The sequence below is a fragment of the Gopherus flavomarginatus genome, chromosome 5, assembly GCF_025201925.1.
Source record: "Gopherus flavomarginatus isolate rGopFla2 chromosome 5, rGopFla2.mat.asm, whole genome shotgun sequence".
Taxonomy (NCBI): Eukaryota; Metazoa; Chordata; order Testudines; family Testudinidae; genus Gopherus; species Gopherus flavomarginatus.
Window position 1 is genome coordinate 83,324,822 of NC_066621.1, and position 18,494 is coordinate 83,343,315.

The 18,494-nt window shown below is 41.4% G+C and overlaps 1 protein-coding gene across 2 annotated transcripts in view; it reads left to right on the forward strand.

Moving 5' to 3' along the window:
- HSD17B12 (hydroxysteroid 17-beta dehydrogenase 12) overlaps positions 1-18,494 on the forward strand; it is a 225,826-nt gene that overhangs the window by 44,193 nt on the left and 163,139 nt on the right. The window contains exons 3-4 of one of the 2 annotated variants that reach the window (XM_050955464.1): positions 2,559-2,609; positions 6,329-6,394. In XM_050955464.1, coding sequence (XP_050811421.1) covers positions 6,385-6,394 — 10 coding nt within the window. In that variant the 5' untranslated portion in view covers positions 2,559-2,609; positions 6,329-6,384. Of the gene's footprint in view, positions 1-2,558; positions 2,610-5,979; positions 6,395-18,494 lie in introns of those variants that run through there. The other variant, XM_050955463.1, reaches the window with a different exon arrangement.

Genomic DNA, 18,494 nt, shown 5'->3' on the forward strand with positions numbered 1-18,494 from the left:
TATATATACATATGTGTGTTTACCAATGTGTTTTTGGGGCCTACACCATAAAAAGAGAGGAACAACCAGCAAAAAGGAAAGAAAGATATATTTTGAAAATATAAATAAAAAACAATGTTTGTTCTGCATTTGGTAATCTCAGTTTCTGAAAAGATTGAGGTTGATTCTGAAGCAATGAGGATTATGTATATGATTTGGGAGATTTAGGGAAACAACATCCTAGTGAAAGATAATAAAGTTTCTATATCTGTTGGACAGTCACATATAACGTGGCTGGTGCAAGCACAAGAAGTAGCTATTCATAGTTGGTAGAAGTGAGATGTAATGTGTTCCCCCATCACAAACCATTGGGGATTGACTTGCTCTGATTTCACACAGACAATGTCAGGGGGGCATTTAACAGTTAAAAGTGCATGAAAAGGGAAATATAGGAACTCTCTTATGTTTTGAAAAGGAAAATAAGTTCAGCTGAGCATTAAGTTTTATGAGCAGATGATTAGTTTGCATGTGGAATTATTTTGCTGCATATAATAGTTGTAGAGACCTGATGCTGCTGCCAGTGAAGATTACGGCACAATTCCTGTTGAATTCTTTGGGCAAAGGAGCAGATCAGAGGTTGAAGTATGATATGTGAAAGCCAAAACATCACTTCCCAGGGATGCAGTTGATTACTTTTAGCCCCCAAAGTTATGTTTTCCTAATGTCCTATGTTATGGATGGAAATGTTTTTGCAATATTTTGTTCACATTAAAATGGAATTGACTCATTTTAAAATTGAAACATTCCCCTGCAGTATTGTTGAACCCCCAAAATTAAAACTTTATGCCAGTTCAAAAAAGTGAAACTGACTAGCAGCTAAAGTGAAACCAAACAGGCTACTTTCACACTCCCAGATATTTAAAATGCTAAACAAGTAAATCTTAAGCAGGTAATGGTGAAAAGAAAATCAGATTTTTAAAATCCCCTTTGCTTTTAGTAATTTTAAAAATGTAACTAGTTATCCCGTAACATATTCCTCCCCTCCCTGTCTTCCCAACAGTAGTTGTTTGTGGATACTATCTCTTTAAAACATTAGGTTCAGTAATGAACACTATATTGTCTGTGATGTTAATATTACATATTAATATGTTAATAACCATATTGTATGTTCTTAAGGCATCTCCTGATGTCACCCCTTTTTCCCTTTCCTGCCTTGCACCACAGACTCCCCAGCCATTCAAATCAGAACCATGGTAAGAGGAAATACTAGATCAGGAAAGGATTTACCTTGTGCCAGAAAGATATGGGTTCTTATAATCAACAGGTAGTTAGAGAAGAAAAATATTTACCTTGACAATAACATGTGAAGTAAATGGTAGAGGGCATTTTATCTGTCAAAACCAAAAATGAGAGAGACTGTAGCAAATGGGGGAGAGACACTCATATCTTCCTGTTTGGCCTAATAGGATTAGAAGGAGACATATGTACAGAAAAGTGGTCAAATATCAAATGCAGAGGGGGAAAAAGGTGTGTGTGGCAGGGGAGAAAATGGTTTAGGTTTGCTAACATTTGTTCGAAATGTTTCCTTAGTTTGCGTTGGCCAATAACTATGAAGTAAAGCATATCGGTCTTTCAGGATCCTTGACGTATGGGAAAGGAAAATGTAAATGAAAAGACAGTCACGGACATAGGCTGAGAGATAATAAAGCATTGAAAGATGGAAGAAGTGATTTAAAAAAATTAAGTCTAGCTGCAAATCTTACATCCTATGTTTATTTGATTTTAAATTGTGACTTACTTAGATTTGTAAAATGATATCCTGAAACTACGACATTTGAGAACCTTAGTGCACTGTAGACTTCATACACACAGGCTTAAATATTTTTCCTTTCCTGTTTATTTTTAAATGTTAAATGAAAATAAAAATAAAAATTAAGCCTGAAAATAGTGCATAACTGGTGATTTTAGTTGCGAACTTCCTCGCAGGTGAGAGAGGTATACAAACATCTCAAAGCTATAGGCTAGGAAAAATTGTACATTGTAATATATTAATGCAAATCACAGAAAAACAGATAAAGGAAAGGGGAATAATACTGCAGCTGTCTGGGAAGTTGTTCAAGGGTTAAAACAGGGAAAGGAAAGATTGCAGTGGAAGGAAATATCCCACACCTCCATCTCTACAAAGAAATCACTAGTTGCAAATATTATTTTGAAATGCATTTAAAATAAATAGAAATTTTCTTTTTTAAGATAAAGAGATGGTGTGATATGTGAAGTTAACAATGCAGATTAAGTGCTGCATGCAGAAATTTACAGACCTCCACACAGGACTAAATAGGTTCAGGAGTTGTGGAACTTCTCTTGCACAGGTATGGAGATAGTATTTAAAATTTACGTCAGACTTATCAGAACCATTCTTTCACGGCCTTAATTAAAATGTAATCATGGCTTTAAAAATGCTTTTCAGGCCAAGAGATATGAGGCCTCATGAAGGCCAAATAACTTGAATGAATTTTATTGACTATCCCAAAAGGGGCTGGACACCCATTAATTTCACCCTGTTCTCTCTTATTCTGTAGGGAATGTGGAAAAACTGCTGTTCTGGACAGAATGAAGACCAGCCAAGGGAGGTGAGCACCAGTTCTCATGTAAGGTACTGCTTGTTACTGATGGGTTTTTACATAGAGAAAAAATAGCATTTCTGTGAGGGTTAAATAATACCTGACCCTCCGGCCTTTCTGATTTTTCAGTTTACGAGTGACATTTCATAGAAATCCAAATATTTTTGTTGTGTGTGGGGCGGGGGCAGACAAATTAATATGAAGTTCTTCAGACATCTGATCAGTTACACAAAAGCAGCAAGGAAGGTAGCATTGTACTGGATTTCCTTGTAAAAGCGTGTGAATAATATATGGTTATAAGAAGATGGCGTAATACTTTAAAACTGTGTGTGTTCAAGCCCAGATCACATTAGAATACAAAATAAATTCCTGGTGAAAGATGCATTCTTCTTTTGTGGTTAGGTTAGAAAAAAGATTTAAAAATTAGTTCTTCCCAAAACTCTGTAATTTTCCTATATTGATGAATACATTTGATGTGCTAAACATTTAAAAATAGTCTGTTTAGGTTAACTGGAAGGAAAGAACTTTGTTTTAAAAGCAGCCCAGCTAATAAAATTTAACCAGGAGTTTGTGAGTAACATAAAGCGCTAGACAGGATGATTTTGGGTAAAAGCGGCTCTGTGAGGCCGAATTTGTCAATAAGAAAGCCTCCTTATAAGGGAGGACTCTATATCCATGAACTATTTTCTGGTTTTGATAATCATATCATATAACATTAATATCAGGGAGAGGAGTTGTGTTAATATGTTAGACGTTCTATTGTATTGCAATAGTTCACTTGATCTTTCTATTTTGGACAATTTATTCCACTCTGATAATTCAGAGACATGAATACAGTATATTTCATTTATCAAAATTGGGAGTTTGTGGCATTAAAAAAAAGATTTAAAATGATTAGAAATCTATAAAATCCATTGTGTTATTCTGAAGCCTTTAAAAGCAAAATCCAAACAAAAATATCGTCATTGGTAAAATATACAATATCTGAAAGCAGTAGAAATTGTTCTTACGAGAGTTTTGAAACAAATAATACATTGATATAGGTAGTTAGGGTTTTGCAGCATTTTTTCTTTCCCCAGCTTTCCTCTGTCTCTGTAAGGGAAAAAGAAAGGATGCTGCTTAATGTAAAATAAATAAATAAATAAATACAGTTGTGATGAAATAGTATGCTCGGCCTCTGATAAAATTTGTTTTATTATCAATATTTAGGGATTTAAACATAGGTACTGTAAAATAGTTAATATTTCAATGTTTGTGGGGAGACAAATGTTTTAATATCTTTCTTCATACCTGAGGAATCCCTTTCAGGAGTCCATTTTCCCTGTTTGCAGAACACATTTTTATTAGATATATGTATTTGGGTTAAGACTTACTTAAAATTACTTAATTAGGTTATACTGAAATTCTAAGTGATTTTAAAAGAGGGATTATGGTAATATGACAAAACATAACACTATTTTAATTGAAATCCTGAAATAAACCCCTTTTAACATGCCAATTTTAAAAATCTATAAATTTGGGAGGTTAAAAGAGTACAAAATATGAAAAGGCCAACCTAATTATGGAACACATGATCCCATACCAGTGAGCAGGGATTTTGTAGGTACGTCTGGAATATAGGAGAAGGTCATTTACACTTCAAGTTTGTTTTTGAGCCTTTCTTGTAGCATGTTATCCTTCTCATTACTTTAATGTGTATATGTAGAATGCTTATAAAATGCTTACGGTCAGGTAAAAGACAGAAAATGTGCAAAAAGAAGTAACAGTGTAGCTACGCAAAGATAGCTGTTAATTGATTGTGTTTTCCATGAAAAAATTGAAAAATATACCAAACTAAAAATTGCCATAGTGAGGAATAAATTCTAAATAATTGTATTTATGCCATTTGGAGTGGTGTGGATGTGAATTGTCTTTAAAAACACAAGCATGTGTTTGGAAAAGAGTATCATGGAGAAATGCTTTTCCTGTTGTGTTTTTCTTGGTTAAAGCTGTTCGCTGATACACTGATTTATGTTTGAAAGAAGATATTTGAAATCAAACTTTTTAAGAGAGTACATGTGTGTTTGTTATTGATGGTTTTTAAAAAAAAGAAAAGAAAAGAAAAGAAAACGTCCATATGCTTCTTTCATCTGTATTGTTTATGGTTTAAAATAAATAATAAATTTGTGGTGATTCATTTTTGAAAGTGAAGTGTTTGTGTGAAAAAATCTGGCAGTCAGTATGTTTTACCTGGTATTTTAATTTTGGAGAAATAGCAGAATGCTTTTAGATATTTGCATTTGTTTCAGATGTTGAAGCATAAACCAGATTTCTGTGTAGTCTGTCAGGCAGTTACACGTCTGAGCATGTTACAGTTTGTAGCACTACAAATTAGAACCATTTGACTTGCATTTGCTGTACAATGTTCTTTTTAAAAAATATTTCAAATAAGCCATATTTAGAGAAAGTAAACAGGGATTTTAAAAAAAAAACTTATTTTAATTAAAATCCAGGAATTCTTGTTGTAAGGATCTATTACATGAATGAACATCTTCCCCCTCCCCTTAAATTAGTTATTTATTAACCGATTCTAGTATTGTGGTTTATTTTTCAATTTTCAATAGATGATTTGTATACACATAGTTTGTTGCTCATATTAAAATAGAAGGAGCTGAACAACTGCTACAAGTGTTAGTGATACATATCTTGAATGCATATATGTAATATATAGAGACAGAGAAAAAGACAGAAAGAAACATGACAGTGTGACTGAGTTTCCCATCAGTTTCATTGTGGAAAAATATAGTATCTCTTGCTAGCTTTGTCGCAAAAGGCTTTTTGGGTTGTAAGGATTTTTTCTGTTAATGCGTCTATTAGAATTTGTCTTTTGAAATGTAGACAAATGCATTTAGGTAGGAGGAGATCTTTCATCTGCTTTTTCTAAGTTACAGAGAAAAGGCAAAATAAATAAGAATAGTGACCAGCAACTCTGTACTGCAGAAATGTAGAAATCTGCAAGAAAATTAGATAGTTAGAAAAAGACTGAACTTGAATGTGCAATTCATAATAAACATTTGGTGACTGCATTTGCAGATCTGTTATTGTTCTGAAGAATTTTAAAATAGCCTTTTCCACTAAAATGATCAAGGATTCCTGTCATGTGTATGTGTTAGAGTGGAGAAAGCTAACATAATGTCTGTTGTTATTGTATCATATGTTAGCTGCTGTTTATACATTGTGGTAGAGGAGGAAAGTATAGAAAATAGATTTTAGCTTTGGTGGCACAAAGTTGTCTGTGTGTAACAAAAGGGTTAACAGTGGAGTTGAGCGTGTGCAGTATGGGAGTTGTAGGCAGTAAGAATGCTGGGAGCTGTCGTAAAACTCTCCTTTGCTTCTTCCTGTAATGGCCGATTGTAGGGAGGTAGTGAAGGTTGTTCTCTCTGGCAAAAGCCTTATTTCCCCTAGCCAAATGCAGTAAACAGCACAAATGTGGGATCATTTGTGCCAGTTAGACGTGAACAAGGAAAAGATGCAATTGATCAAGTCACAGTGGAAATTCTGAACAAGGGAAAAGAGCTTTTTAGATCTCTCTCGCTCTCCTGTGTTGCTGTAAATGCAATCATCCGGCCGGTTGTTGCCTTGCTGACAAAATGCTGCCTGGCTGTCATGCGCTTGTTAAAATCTCTGCTGACTGGGGATCTCTCTTGCTGTTTATTATGTTTTTTTATTTTATTTTCTCTCTCTTCTAGGCAGAACCTCGGCATTGCTGCAGCAGGCCTGGTGCAGTATTCCTGGCTTGCTTTACATGCACTCAGGTCAGTTGTGTTTTTGCTTTGGCTTTTGTCACGTTTGCTAGGAGGATTCGGTTAAGTTAGCTGCGCTGTGGTGCTCGCTCACCTGCTTTCTGTGTCTTTTTGCTGTATCTGTTGGTGAAGTGATTGACTGTTCCTGCTCTCTAGTGGGGCTTCTCTTGCTCTGTAATGTCTGCCTGTCTGGGGGGAGGGTGAAAACACTGGTGCTGTTCGCAGCCTTGCTTTGTATCTTTTATCCTGCTAATAAACACCTTTGTAGCAACAATGGTTTTTTTTTTTAATCTATGTGCAATGTGTCCTTGTCAACAGGCGCCATTCGAACGTCAGCGCCACAAAAATGGGTGCTGCCGGTGGTAACAAGAGTGAGGGTTATATTCAAAACAGTAAGCCGCTGTTTGTAAGGAAATATGGGCCTTCATCTGGCCTCAGGGTAATGGAGAATGTGGGGCTTGGTCTGGACAATGGCCCTGGGGATTTGGGATAATAGTGAATAATAGGTTTGGCCTGAACTGTGGCCCCAGAGGCACTAGGGCGATAGAGAATGTGGAGCTGGTTACAAGCAGCAGCCCCAGGAACTTCAGGGGGTTGTTTGATGTTCACTGGGTATAATCTTAATGAGTTCACTGCTTATTCCTGCATTACTGCCCATCAATGCATTGTCTCTCATGCACTTCTCAGTGCACTTATGCCTCCTCTGTGTGTATCACCGGACAGTCCTTTGACACTGCTCACTCACATGGCTTTCCGGCACTGCTTACCTGTGCATCACTGTACACATGTCCACCTATTTTGTAGGCTCCATGTCAGTGGTTTGCAAACTCTTTTATACTGGTGACTCCTTTAACACAGCGAGCCTCTGAGTGTGACCCCCCCTTATAAATGAAAAACATTTTTTTGTATATTTAACACCATTATAAATGCTGGAGGCAAAGCGGGGTTTGGGTCAGAGACTGACAGCTTGCGACCGCCCATGTAATAACCTCGTGACCCTCTGAGGGGTCCCGACCCTCAGTTTGAGAACCCCTGCTCTATGTCAAAATCAAAACACAAACCCCAAGAAATCAATCAGATTATTGGATCTAATGCTTGTAACTCACAGGAGGATTGTTGTACTATAGAGTTAGAAAGTATTTTTAGTGTGGAGAGAAGAAATTGGGACTGTAGTGTGGAAAATATGTGAAGGGAGAAACTGTATTTTAGAGAACATAAAGCTATTGCCGCAATTCTGGGACTTTATTTCTGACTATGAGGCATTTCCCCTGAGGGGAAAAAAAAGTGAAGAAATATCCAGATATTACACATTCATTTTACTGATGTTAGTTATTGGCCCAAACTGCAAAGGTCAGATCTAGATATGAACTTCCCCATTTTTTGAGGGGATTGGGACCTGTCATCTGGCCTGAATCCATGTGTACTATATACAAAGGAAGGAATAAAGTTGGTGTGTATAATACGTTAGTATGCAGTGGACTTTTAAGTATCATTTTCTTGTATTTTAAGGGTCTGATCCTGTAAGGTATTGAGCACCCTTAACTGTAACTGACTGCAATGAGAGCTGACAGTACCCAGCACCTCACAGGTTTTGGACAGTTTTGTCTCATTTTAGGTATTTTTTTCTCTTTTTATATATGTTTCACATGCATCCATGAATTGCAAGAGAAAACATAATGTGTTCATTTGTTGAATCTGTTAGTTGCCCGGGAAAAATTGGTTTCTCAAGGTAAAACTGAAAAGATAAATATTTCCTAATATGTTGACTTTCTATTGCAAATGTAGTTCTGGGCTGGGAGACTGTGAGCTCTCTTGGGACTGCAAGCATTCTCACATTTGTATCAGAATTTGTAATACATAAAAAGACAATAACGATCAGTCTGAGTACAATCCCTAAATTATATAGGCCCGAGTCTAATAGGCAGTGCACAGATGATAAGGAAACAGGAAAAAGGAGTTAATGTGTAGGAGGAAAGGTCTCAGTTTACTTGGAAAAAGAATTGTTGAATGCACAAAAAAGAAGAGACAAACATCTAAACACCCACTCTACCTACCCCAGGTGATACAGACCTGGATACATATGTTCTTTCTACCCTTGAGTTAAACTACTGAAGAAGAGTTTAGAAATAGAATCAATAAGTTCAAAAGTATGACAAGAATTGCACAGCATCAGAGAGAAGGAAAATGCTTGAACAATATTCTGACATATCAGCTAGCACCCTTAATATGAATTGCTAATAGGAACCACAGTTGGTCAGTTCTACAATCTGGAAATTAATGCTTCTGGATTTCAGTTCCTGATTAATTCAATAATGCTAAGAATGTACTGGGCACTCAGCAGAACAAATAGAACACATCCTGTGCCCTGAGGAGTTTATAATCTAATTTTGGACAGGTGACAAAGAATGGGAGCAGCAAGCAATGGGGATTGCTATGTGGAGGAAGGCAGTAGGAAAGAAAATAGTTAAAATAATATATGACTATGTAGGTTTGTTATAGACACATCTTGAGATTCTTCTATTACAGTATTTTTATTTTTCCCTCTCATTACTTGAATTTCTTCTCTCTTTGTGGGCCTTACCAGAAGAGGAATAGTTAAATAATATTTATTATCTACTGAGCATCACCATCATTGGTATGTTCTGCACTGTGCTGAAAGAGTGGAAAAGATGCTCCCAGCTCCAATGAGTTTATATATTAAAGTGGACAGACAATACAGTTTGGAAACCTTGTGCACTAGCTGATCCTTTAAAAAGTCCACTCACACTGTGATGACTTTCTTTCCTGGATGAGTTATTATTGGAAGACTTCATGGAAGAAGTGTTTAAGGAGTAATATAAATGAAAAGATGCATTTAGTGCAAGAACAATTGTGTCCTTTAAGGATATGTACAACCAGCTCACTTGGGATGTTACTGAGGACTTTTGTTCTGCTGCTGTTTTTTAGACAGCTTGGACAGAGACATCAGTTAGGGGAAGATTTATTACAAAGCGGATGCTCTATATCCTAGTAAAGAGGAAGTGATAGAAGTCGACAAATTAGAGGTAGGAACTGAAGAAAAACAGTTAAATAAAAAAGTCCCATTCAATTACATCACATGAAAGCAGACAACTAAATATGGACAAATTTGAACTAAGTGCTTGTATACAAATGCTAGGAGTCTAAATACTAAGATGGGTGAACTTGAGAGCCTGCTGTGAAATGAGGATATTGCTATAGTAGGCATTACAAAAACTTGATGGAACATGTCAGGAGTAAGGCCCTACAGCTGCACCTGCTCAGGACTCCTGACATCCCAGTGAGTCAGCTAGGCTGCCTGATGGACCACCTTGCCTGATTTGGCTGAGGAAGCCAGCAGGTCACTTCTTAAGCTCAGCAGCCGCAGTAGCTGGCTGACTGCTCAATGCACATGCCCACGGACTCTCTGCCTCCCTGCAGTCTCTTGCCAAGCCCTGCTCCTGCTTTACTCCTCATCTCCAGTCCGGATCCAGCCCTTCATCCACTCTTGTTCTAGTCCTGTCCTAGCCTTGCTCCTGCCTCAGAACCAACCCTGTTCCTGCCTTCCCTGGTTCCTAGTAATCCAGTTCTGACCCTCGGCTCTGATTCCTGACTCCAACGTTCTCAACCTTTGGTTCTGGTAGTCAGACTCTAACCACTAGGCCTGACTCCTGTTCTGAGCACTAGGCATGACCGCCTACAACCGGTCCCCTGACAGAACAATGATAATCAGTGGAACACGATAATACCAGGATACAAAATACATAGGAATGACAGACTAGGTTGTGCTGGTGGGGGTATGGCACTGTATGTGAAAGAAAACAGAGTCAAATATAGTAAAACTCTTAAATGAACCAAACTGTATCCATGGAGATTCTGTGGTAGAATTTCTGTGTTTGAATAGTAAGAGTATAACAATAGGAATATACGGTGAAACCGCTCTATAACGTGATAATTGGGGTCCAAAAAATTCGATCACGATAAATGTGGGGTCGCTTTATAGCGGGGTTACGAAAATTTACCATTTCAAGCCGGTCAGTTTAAGTCTCGTAAAGAAAAAAACCGTTATCCCAGCTTGTTTTAAACACAAAAGTAGTAATTTAATTACATATACATGAAAGAAACGTGAACTTGACTATACTAATCATTGCACAGAGTGCAAAGTCAATCTGATTGCAGGACTCCATAATTTTAAATTTAATCACTTCTTAAAAAAGCTATCTGGTGTGGTCTGCTTATTTGCCACAGACTGTTGGCTTCTAGCAGAGTCAAGTATGTTTCTGAGTTGGAGGATTTTGATGCTGTCCACGTCTTCAGTTTCCAGCCACCTCAAACTGGCTTCTAGATGCTTTACTGCCTCAGACACTTTTGGTGGGGGAGTTGAGATGCCATTGTCGTCGTCATTTGCGCCACTGGTTTCGGGCTTTGGTGGTGCAGCTTCATTCTTCCCGCACTGACATTTGCAACAATTTTGTCATCTGAGATGTGTTCATATATGGGGCAGATGTCATCTGCTGAAAACCAGTTAAGGATATCATGATGACTGTGCTCATGTTCTCTGAGTGCTTCTTTGGCTAAACATACGTCCTCTTCAATGAATCTTGTAAATTCAGGCTTTTCGTTGTTACCATCATTGCGTGTAGACGACGGAAAAGCTGGACCAAGACCCTTGATCCAGCATCGTTCAATGCAACTTGCAGAAATAGCATCCCAGGCTTCCCGCTGAGGTGACAGACTTCTTTCAAGTTGAGGGATGCCAGTGATGTGTCAACGGAGGAGTTGTTATCTGCTACCATCCACTTGATCATTTTGTGACAATAGTTTTGCTTAAATACCAATATGATGCCTTGGTCCAGTGGTTGAATTTCTGATGCAGTGTTCTTTGGGAGATAGGAGACTTTAATCTTGCTGTCATGATTGACAAGATTTTCTGCTGGGGGGTGAGCAGGGCAGTTATCCAGCAGGAGGAGAGCTTTTTCCTCCTGCTTGAGTTTTTGCAAATGAGCCCAAACGGTTGGCACAAAAGTTTTATGGAACCAGTGTTTAAATATGGAGCTATTCATCCGTGCATTCATGCTGTTGGTGTATTCAAAGGGAAGGGCCTTTATATTAACATCATGAAAACATCTGGGAGACCTCACTTTTCCTAACATCAGAGGTCTGACTTTGATGCACAACAAGAGCATGATTTGGTCCTTCCTCTGCTTAAAGCCTTCTCATTTGTGACTATCAGTCCTGGTTCAGAGGGTGCAATTGGGTAACATTTTAAAGCATAAACCAGTCTCGTCGCAGTTGTAAACTTGATTGGCTGTGTAGCAGCCTTCCTCCAGAAACTTTTTAAGCTCAATTGGGTAGGAATCGGCAGCCTCTTTATTAGCTGAGCAGATTTCCCCAAACACAAGAACTTGGCTTATAGTGTGCCTTTTCTTGAATCTGTCCAGCCAGCCATTACTTGCCTTAAATGTGGATTCATTTCCATTGATAAAGCGATCAAATTTCTCTGCTTGAGCTTTCAGAATAGGGCCAGAAATGGGAACTCCTTCTGAGCGAACCTGGACAAACCATTGATTCAAGGCTGAATCTAGGCCTTTGTCATTAGCAAACTTGACTTTTTTACGCTGTAAACCAGTTTCCTCTTGGAGAATGCAAGTTAGGCTATGGAGCTTTTTTTCTTTTCTTCCACCCTTGCAGAGTAGACTTGCTAATTCTTAGATCTCTAGCAAGCTGAGTTTGTTGTTTGCCCTTCTTTAGTTGATCCAGGGCGTACAGTTTCTCTTGGGCAGAAAATGACTTGCGTTTATGAACTGGCATATCCATAACGGTAAAATATTTTAAAAAATATAGGAAATAACAAGTTCATAGGCAAACACCATACACATGTACAACCCAAGAACTAAGTGCAATGGGCCTGCAGTGACCACGAGTCACTTTAATCTATAAGACTGGAAGAATGTGGTTTATTTATAAATATCATAAAAAAATATTCAGGCAAAACGCGAACAGTATTATGGCCTTAAAAGGGAGCCAACTTCTGATCGCATTATGAAGTTTGACTGTACTACCAAACACCTGACCAAGATGCTGATAGTCATTGTGAAATGCCCAGGGAGATTAGAGAGGCTACAAAAACATGAAAAACCCAATAATAATGGGGGATTTCAGCCATTTGCGTATTGATTGGGTAGATGATTCCTCATGGTGGAATGCAGAAATAAAATGTCTAGACACCATGAATGTGACTGCTCCATGGAGTAGCTAGTCGTAGAACCCATAATGGGAGGGGGAATTCTTGAGTTAGTCCTAAATAAAGCACAGGATCTGGTCCAAGAGGTGAATATAGCTGAACCGCTCAGTAATAGCAGTCATAATATAATTAAATTTAACATATTTAAGGAAGGAAAATACCAAAGAAATCCACCACAGTCTTCTTCTCGTGTCCTTGTCACAAACTAGAGTTTTTTTCCAGAACTATGCACAAGCAGTGGCTCTTCCTGTCATTGCAGCAAGGTTCTCCTTTGTAAAGGTCTTCCCAGGGAGTCAGCAAATGAGCAGGTGCTCCATGGTCTGCAATTCACTGCACTCACATACATTCCTGTCATTAAAATAGCCCTATTTGATCAGGTTAGTCTTTGATCCACCAGTTTGCATACATAGACGGTTCAGGCAGTGCCAGATTGACCAGTGTTTATTGGCCCCTTTGGGAAGGTCCTCCTGGGGTTTCAGATCTGTTTGTGCATCCAACTACATTAGTCTTTTATTCCATAACCTCAGTCGTGCCTTGCCAACTGTTGTCTCCAAAGGCACAACACTAGTTATAAAACTCTTTTGTGATTTAAGATGTTCTGTTACTCCTGTGTAACCATATAGTGGATGACATCGGTCTTCCATCTGCCATGATCTTTTCCTTTGGCTTGTTACCTTCCTCCTGGTATCAGGTGGTGCAATGCCAGCCAGTAAGTACAGGCTCTTTTTCAGTGTTGGCTTTAGAATTCCATTATTACATGACAACTGTCATTTAGAACCAGGTCTAGGTTCTTAGCATAGGTGGCCAACCTGTGGCTCCAGAGCGACATGCAGCTCTTCAGAAGTTAATATGCGGATCATTGTATTGGCATCGACTCCGGGGCTGGAGCTACAGGCACCAACTTTCCAATGTGCTGGGAGGTGCTCACTGCTGAACCCTTGGCTTGGCCACAGGCCCTGCCCCAACTCCACCACTTCCCACCTCCTCCCCTGAGCCTGCTGTGCTTTCGCTCCCCCCACCCACCCCAAGCCTCCTGCATGTCATGAAACAACTGATTGGGAGCTGCGAGTAAGAAGGGAGAGGGCTGATCGGGTGAGCGGGAGGTGCTGGGGGTGGAGGAGCTGATGGAGGGCTGCTGATGTAGTACTGTAGCTCTTTGTCAATGTACACTGGTAAATTTTGGCTCCTTCTCAGGCTCAGGTTGGCCACTCCTGGCATAGACAGATTGTTCACGCAGTGGACATGTATACTATGCTGTAGAGTAGCACATGGTAATAGCAGTAGTTCGCAAAGTAGCTGGGTGAGCTCCCCACTCTGAGGTGACCAACTTTCGGAGGATGTTGTTGTCGGCACTAACTTTCCCTTCCATCTTTTCTACATGTGCTTTGAAGGAAAGTTCTGTCCAATGTCACCACCATGTAGACAGGGTTTGGGTGATTAGCCAGTGGGATTCCATCCCACATGATGTTTAGTTTCTGCTTGGCTTCTCAATGGCATAGGTATAAAGCCGTCACCTCTATCTTGGTCTGGCTGGCACAAACCCGGTTCTTATTATAATAAGCTGAGAAGTTGCTCAATGCACATGACAGTCTGTTCTCAACAGTGGCAAAGTCCTTCTCCTGTGACGTGATGCATAGATCATAGGCACATATGAAACTCCTCATGTTGCTCTATTTAGGGTGGTCATTGGTATATATGTTGAGGATTGATTTTGGCACACTGCACTGTGAGAAGCCATTTCATTGTAATCTCCAGCGGCTCCATTTCTGGCACAGTTCTAAGTAAAAACATCTGTTCTCCAGAAGAAATCACATGAGCTGCACTAGTTGATAGTCATGTGTCGTATCTAGGGGCCTACCAAATTCTGGTCAATTTCAGTCATAGGATTTTAAAAAATCATAAATTTCATGGTTTCAGATACTTAAATGTGAAATTTCACCGTGTCGGAACCATGAGGGTTCCAGCCCAAAAAGTGGATTGTGGGAGAGAGAGCGCAAGGCTATTGTAGGGAGTCACAGAATTGCCACCCTCACTTCTGTGCTATTGTTGGCAGTGGCGCTGCCTTCAGAGCTGGGTGACTGGAGAGCAGTGGCTGCTGGCCGGTTGCCCAGCTCTGAAGGTAGTACACTGCCAGCAGCAGCACAGAAGTGAGGGTGGCATGAAAAAGCAGGGTCCTTAATTTTGGGAGGGGCAGGGCTGGCCTTATGGGTGGGCAATGTGGGTGACCACCCAGGATACCGTGGTCAGGGGGTGGGAAGTGTTTCTGTGGTCACCCTCTCCCCCCCTAGCCAGCTCAAGGCCCCTTTACTCCCAAGTGTCGGGGCACTGGGGTTGCCCTGGCTGAGGGCTCCTACCATACACTGGTCTCCAGCTGTTGTTCCTGGTCAGGCTGATGAGGGATGGGATTTCCTCTTCCCCTGCAGGGGCTTCCACCAGGACCAGGTCAGACCCACCTCTAGGAACTTCCCCCAGCTGCAGGAAGCTCTGCAGCTGCTGGCTGGGAGTCCAGCTGTGAAGGCAGTGCCACTGCCAATAGCACTGCAGAAATAAGGGTGGCATGGTGTGGTATTGTCACCCTTACTTCTGTGCTGTGCTGGCTGCGGTGCTGCCATCAGAGCTGGGCAGCCAGTCAGCATCTGCTCCTCTCCAGCCACCCAGCTCTGAAGGCAGCGCAGAAGGTGGCACTACCACGACCCCTGTACAATAACCCTGTGACCCCCCCAAAGCCTGCTTTTGGGTAGGGGCCCTCAATTTGAGAAACGCTGGTTTCCCCCATAAAATCTGTTCCCATAATTTAGGTATAGTACGAGTTGATGAGCAATTGTTAAAAAGACATAATACTCATTACTTAGTTGCAGGACCAAAGTGCTTAATCTGTTTCCTGCATATGTTGTTGAGTTTTGAAGAAACTCAAATTTGAAACTGCAGAACTACTAACTGTGGTATGTAATTGTCACAGGGTGCTCTACTCCTTGCTGGAACGCCTCCTTCTGGCACCAGGAGATTAACTCTGCCTGGCTGATGCCCCTTCCTGCAGTTGCAGTCTGTTACTCTCAGTCTTGCTCTCTTGGGATTCAGCTGCTCCCGCTTCATGGCCCTTATACTCTCTGCTACTGGGCTTTATACAGGCCCCTCCTATTCCTGTCCAGCTAAGCACCATCTCTAATTAGTCCTCATTACTCCCTGGCTCCTCCTCCAGGTGCAGCATAAGCAATTAATTGACCCAGTTAGTGATCTTAACCCTTTCTAGCGTTGTGTGGGGTGGACACCCTATCGCTTAAATCAGCCTATGTAACAGCAAAGAATAGCTAATTCAACACCAATGTTCAAAAAAGGCTCCAGAGGTGATCCTGGCAATTACAGGTCAGTAAACTTAACTTCAGGCAAACTGGTTGAAACTTTAGTAAAGAACAGAATTATCCAGAGGTGGGCAAACTACAGCCCGAGGGCCGCATCTGGCCCTCCAGATGTTTTAATACGGCCCTCGAGCCCCCACCAGGGAGCGGGGTTTGTGGCTTACCCCGCTCTGGTGCTTCAGTCAGGGAGCAGGGTTGGGGGCTTGCCCTGCTCTACACGGCTCGTGGAAGCAGCAGCATGTGCCCCCTCTGGCTCCTACGGGTAGGGGCAACTAGGGGGCTCCGCATGCTGCCCCCATCACTGCCCCCACAGCTCCCATTGGCCAGGAAATACAACCAATGGGAGCTGCGGGGGTGGCACCTGCAGATGGGGAAGCACGCAGAGCTGCCTGGTCATGCCTCTGCATAGGAGCTGGAGGAGGGACATGCCACTGCTTCTGGGAGCTCCTTGAGGTAAGCGCCACCTGGAGCCTGTACCCCTGATCCCCTCTCATGCTGCAACCCCTTGTCCCAGCCTTGATCCCCCTGCTGCCCTCTGAAACCCTTGGTCCCAGCCCAGAGCACCCTCCCAACACCCAACTCCCAATTTTGTGAGCAGTGTGAGCCCACCATACAATTTCCATACCCAGATGTGGCCCTCAGGCCAAAATGTTTGCCCACCCCTGGAATTATCAGACACATAGATTAACGTGATATTTTGGAGAAGAGCCAATATGACTTTTGTAAATGGAAATGATGCCTCACCAATCTATTACAATTTTTGAGGGGGTCAGCAAGCATGTGGATAAGAGTGATCCAATTCATATAGTGTACTTGGACTTTCAGAGAGCCTTGTGGCTCTTAAGCAAAGTAGGCAGTCATAAGATAAAAAGGAAGATCCTCTCATGGATCAGTAACTGGTTAAAAATAGGACATAAAAGGAAGGAGTAAATGGTCAGTTTTCACAGTGGGGAGAGAGAAATAGAAGGATTCCTGAAGGATCTATACTGGGGCCAGTGCTGTTGAACATATTCATAAATGATCTGGAAAAGGGGGGATCTGAAAGTGAGGTGCCAAAATTTGCAGACAAAACGAAATTACTTGATCTAGTTAAAACCAAAGTTGACTGTGAAGAGTTACAAAGAAGTCTCAAAGAACTGGGTAACTGGGCAACAAAATGGCAGATGAAATTCAGTGTTGATAAGTGCAAAGTAATGCACACTGGAAAACATAATCCCAACTATACGTATAAAATGTTGGGGTCTAAATTAGCCGTTACCACTCAAGAAAGAGATCTTGGCATCATCATGGATCATACCCTGAAAACATCTACTCAGTGTGCAGCAGCAGTGAAAAAAGCAACAGAATATTAGGAACCGTTAAGGAACATCACAATTCAAAGGATTGGTGAATGGCTCTATCACACCTTGGAAATACTACATTCAAGGGAGCTCTTCTCATAGACCGGAAGGCTAAATGTAAAAGGTAAAACAGGGTCCCAAGAAAAATTGTCATCTCTTAGCTGTTTGAACTCTTACAGGCCCAGAGAGACTAAACTAAGGCACAGACCCCAGGGATTACCCTTGCATCGTCCCTGAAAGATATTTTGAAGGGACAGATTACTACATCTCTGTTGTCTTTAGGAATCATAGATGGTAACTCATTTTTATGTGTATGCTTGCTTGTTTTAACCTATAAATAACTCTCATTTCTTTTCCTAATTAATAAACCTTTAGTTAGTTTATGACAGGATTGGCTATAGGCGTTGTCTTTGGTGTGAGATCTAAAATACAAACTGATCTGAGGTATGTGACTTGTCCCTTAGGACTGGAAGTAACCTGAATATTTTGTAATCTGTGGCATAGGTTACCAGTTATCACTAAATTCACTAAATTCTGGGTGGTGAGATAGGCTTCCAAGGAGGGAAAGTGTTTTCTTCTACAGGTCTTCATTTCTGTATTACTAACTATCAAGCTTTGTTAGCAAAATATGATTTCAACAATTACCAGAAGATAATCCCCCTCAAGAGGATAGTGCCTAATTCTTGGCCCTCTTGAGGAAGGCAGTGGATGCAGCTGACACTGCATCTAGAACAGTGGTTCTCAACCAGCAGGCTGCGGGCTGCATGTGTCCCAATTAGCACACAGCTGCGGCCCAGCTCATCTCTGTGCTAAAGGCCGGCCCACGTGGCAGGGTCTGGGTTCCTGGCTACCTTGCACTGTGGGATCTGGGCTGCCCCACTGCCCAGCACAGTGAGATCAGGGTCAGAGCTGCTGGGCCTGCTCCACATGGCAGGGGTCCAGGGTTGAGGCTGCCAGCCGCTCCCGCAGGGTCAGGGCTGCAGCCTGGCCCCATGGGGTTGGGGGTCCGGGGCTGCTGCCTGGCCCTACAGGATCCGGAGCAGCTGTGCAGTGGGGGTCTGGGGCTCCTAGCTGATCCCCCAGGGTTGGGGGTCCAGGGTCCAGGGCAGCTGCCCAGCCACAGGAGCTCCAGGACAGCCGCCCGACCCTGCACGGTGGAGATCCGGGGCTGCTGC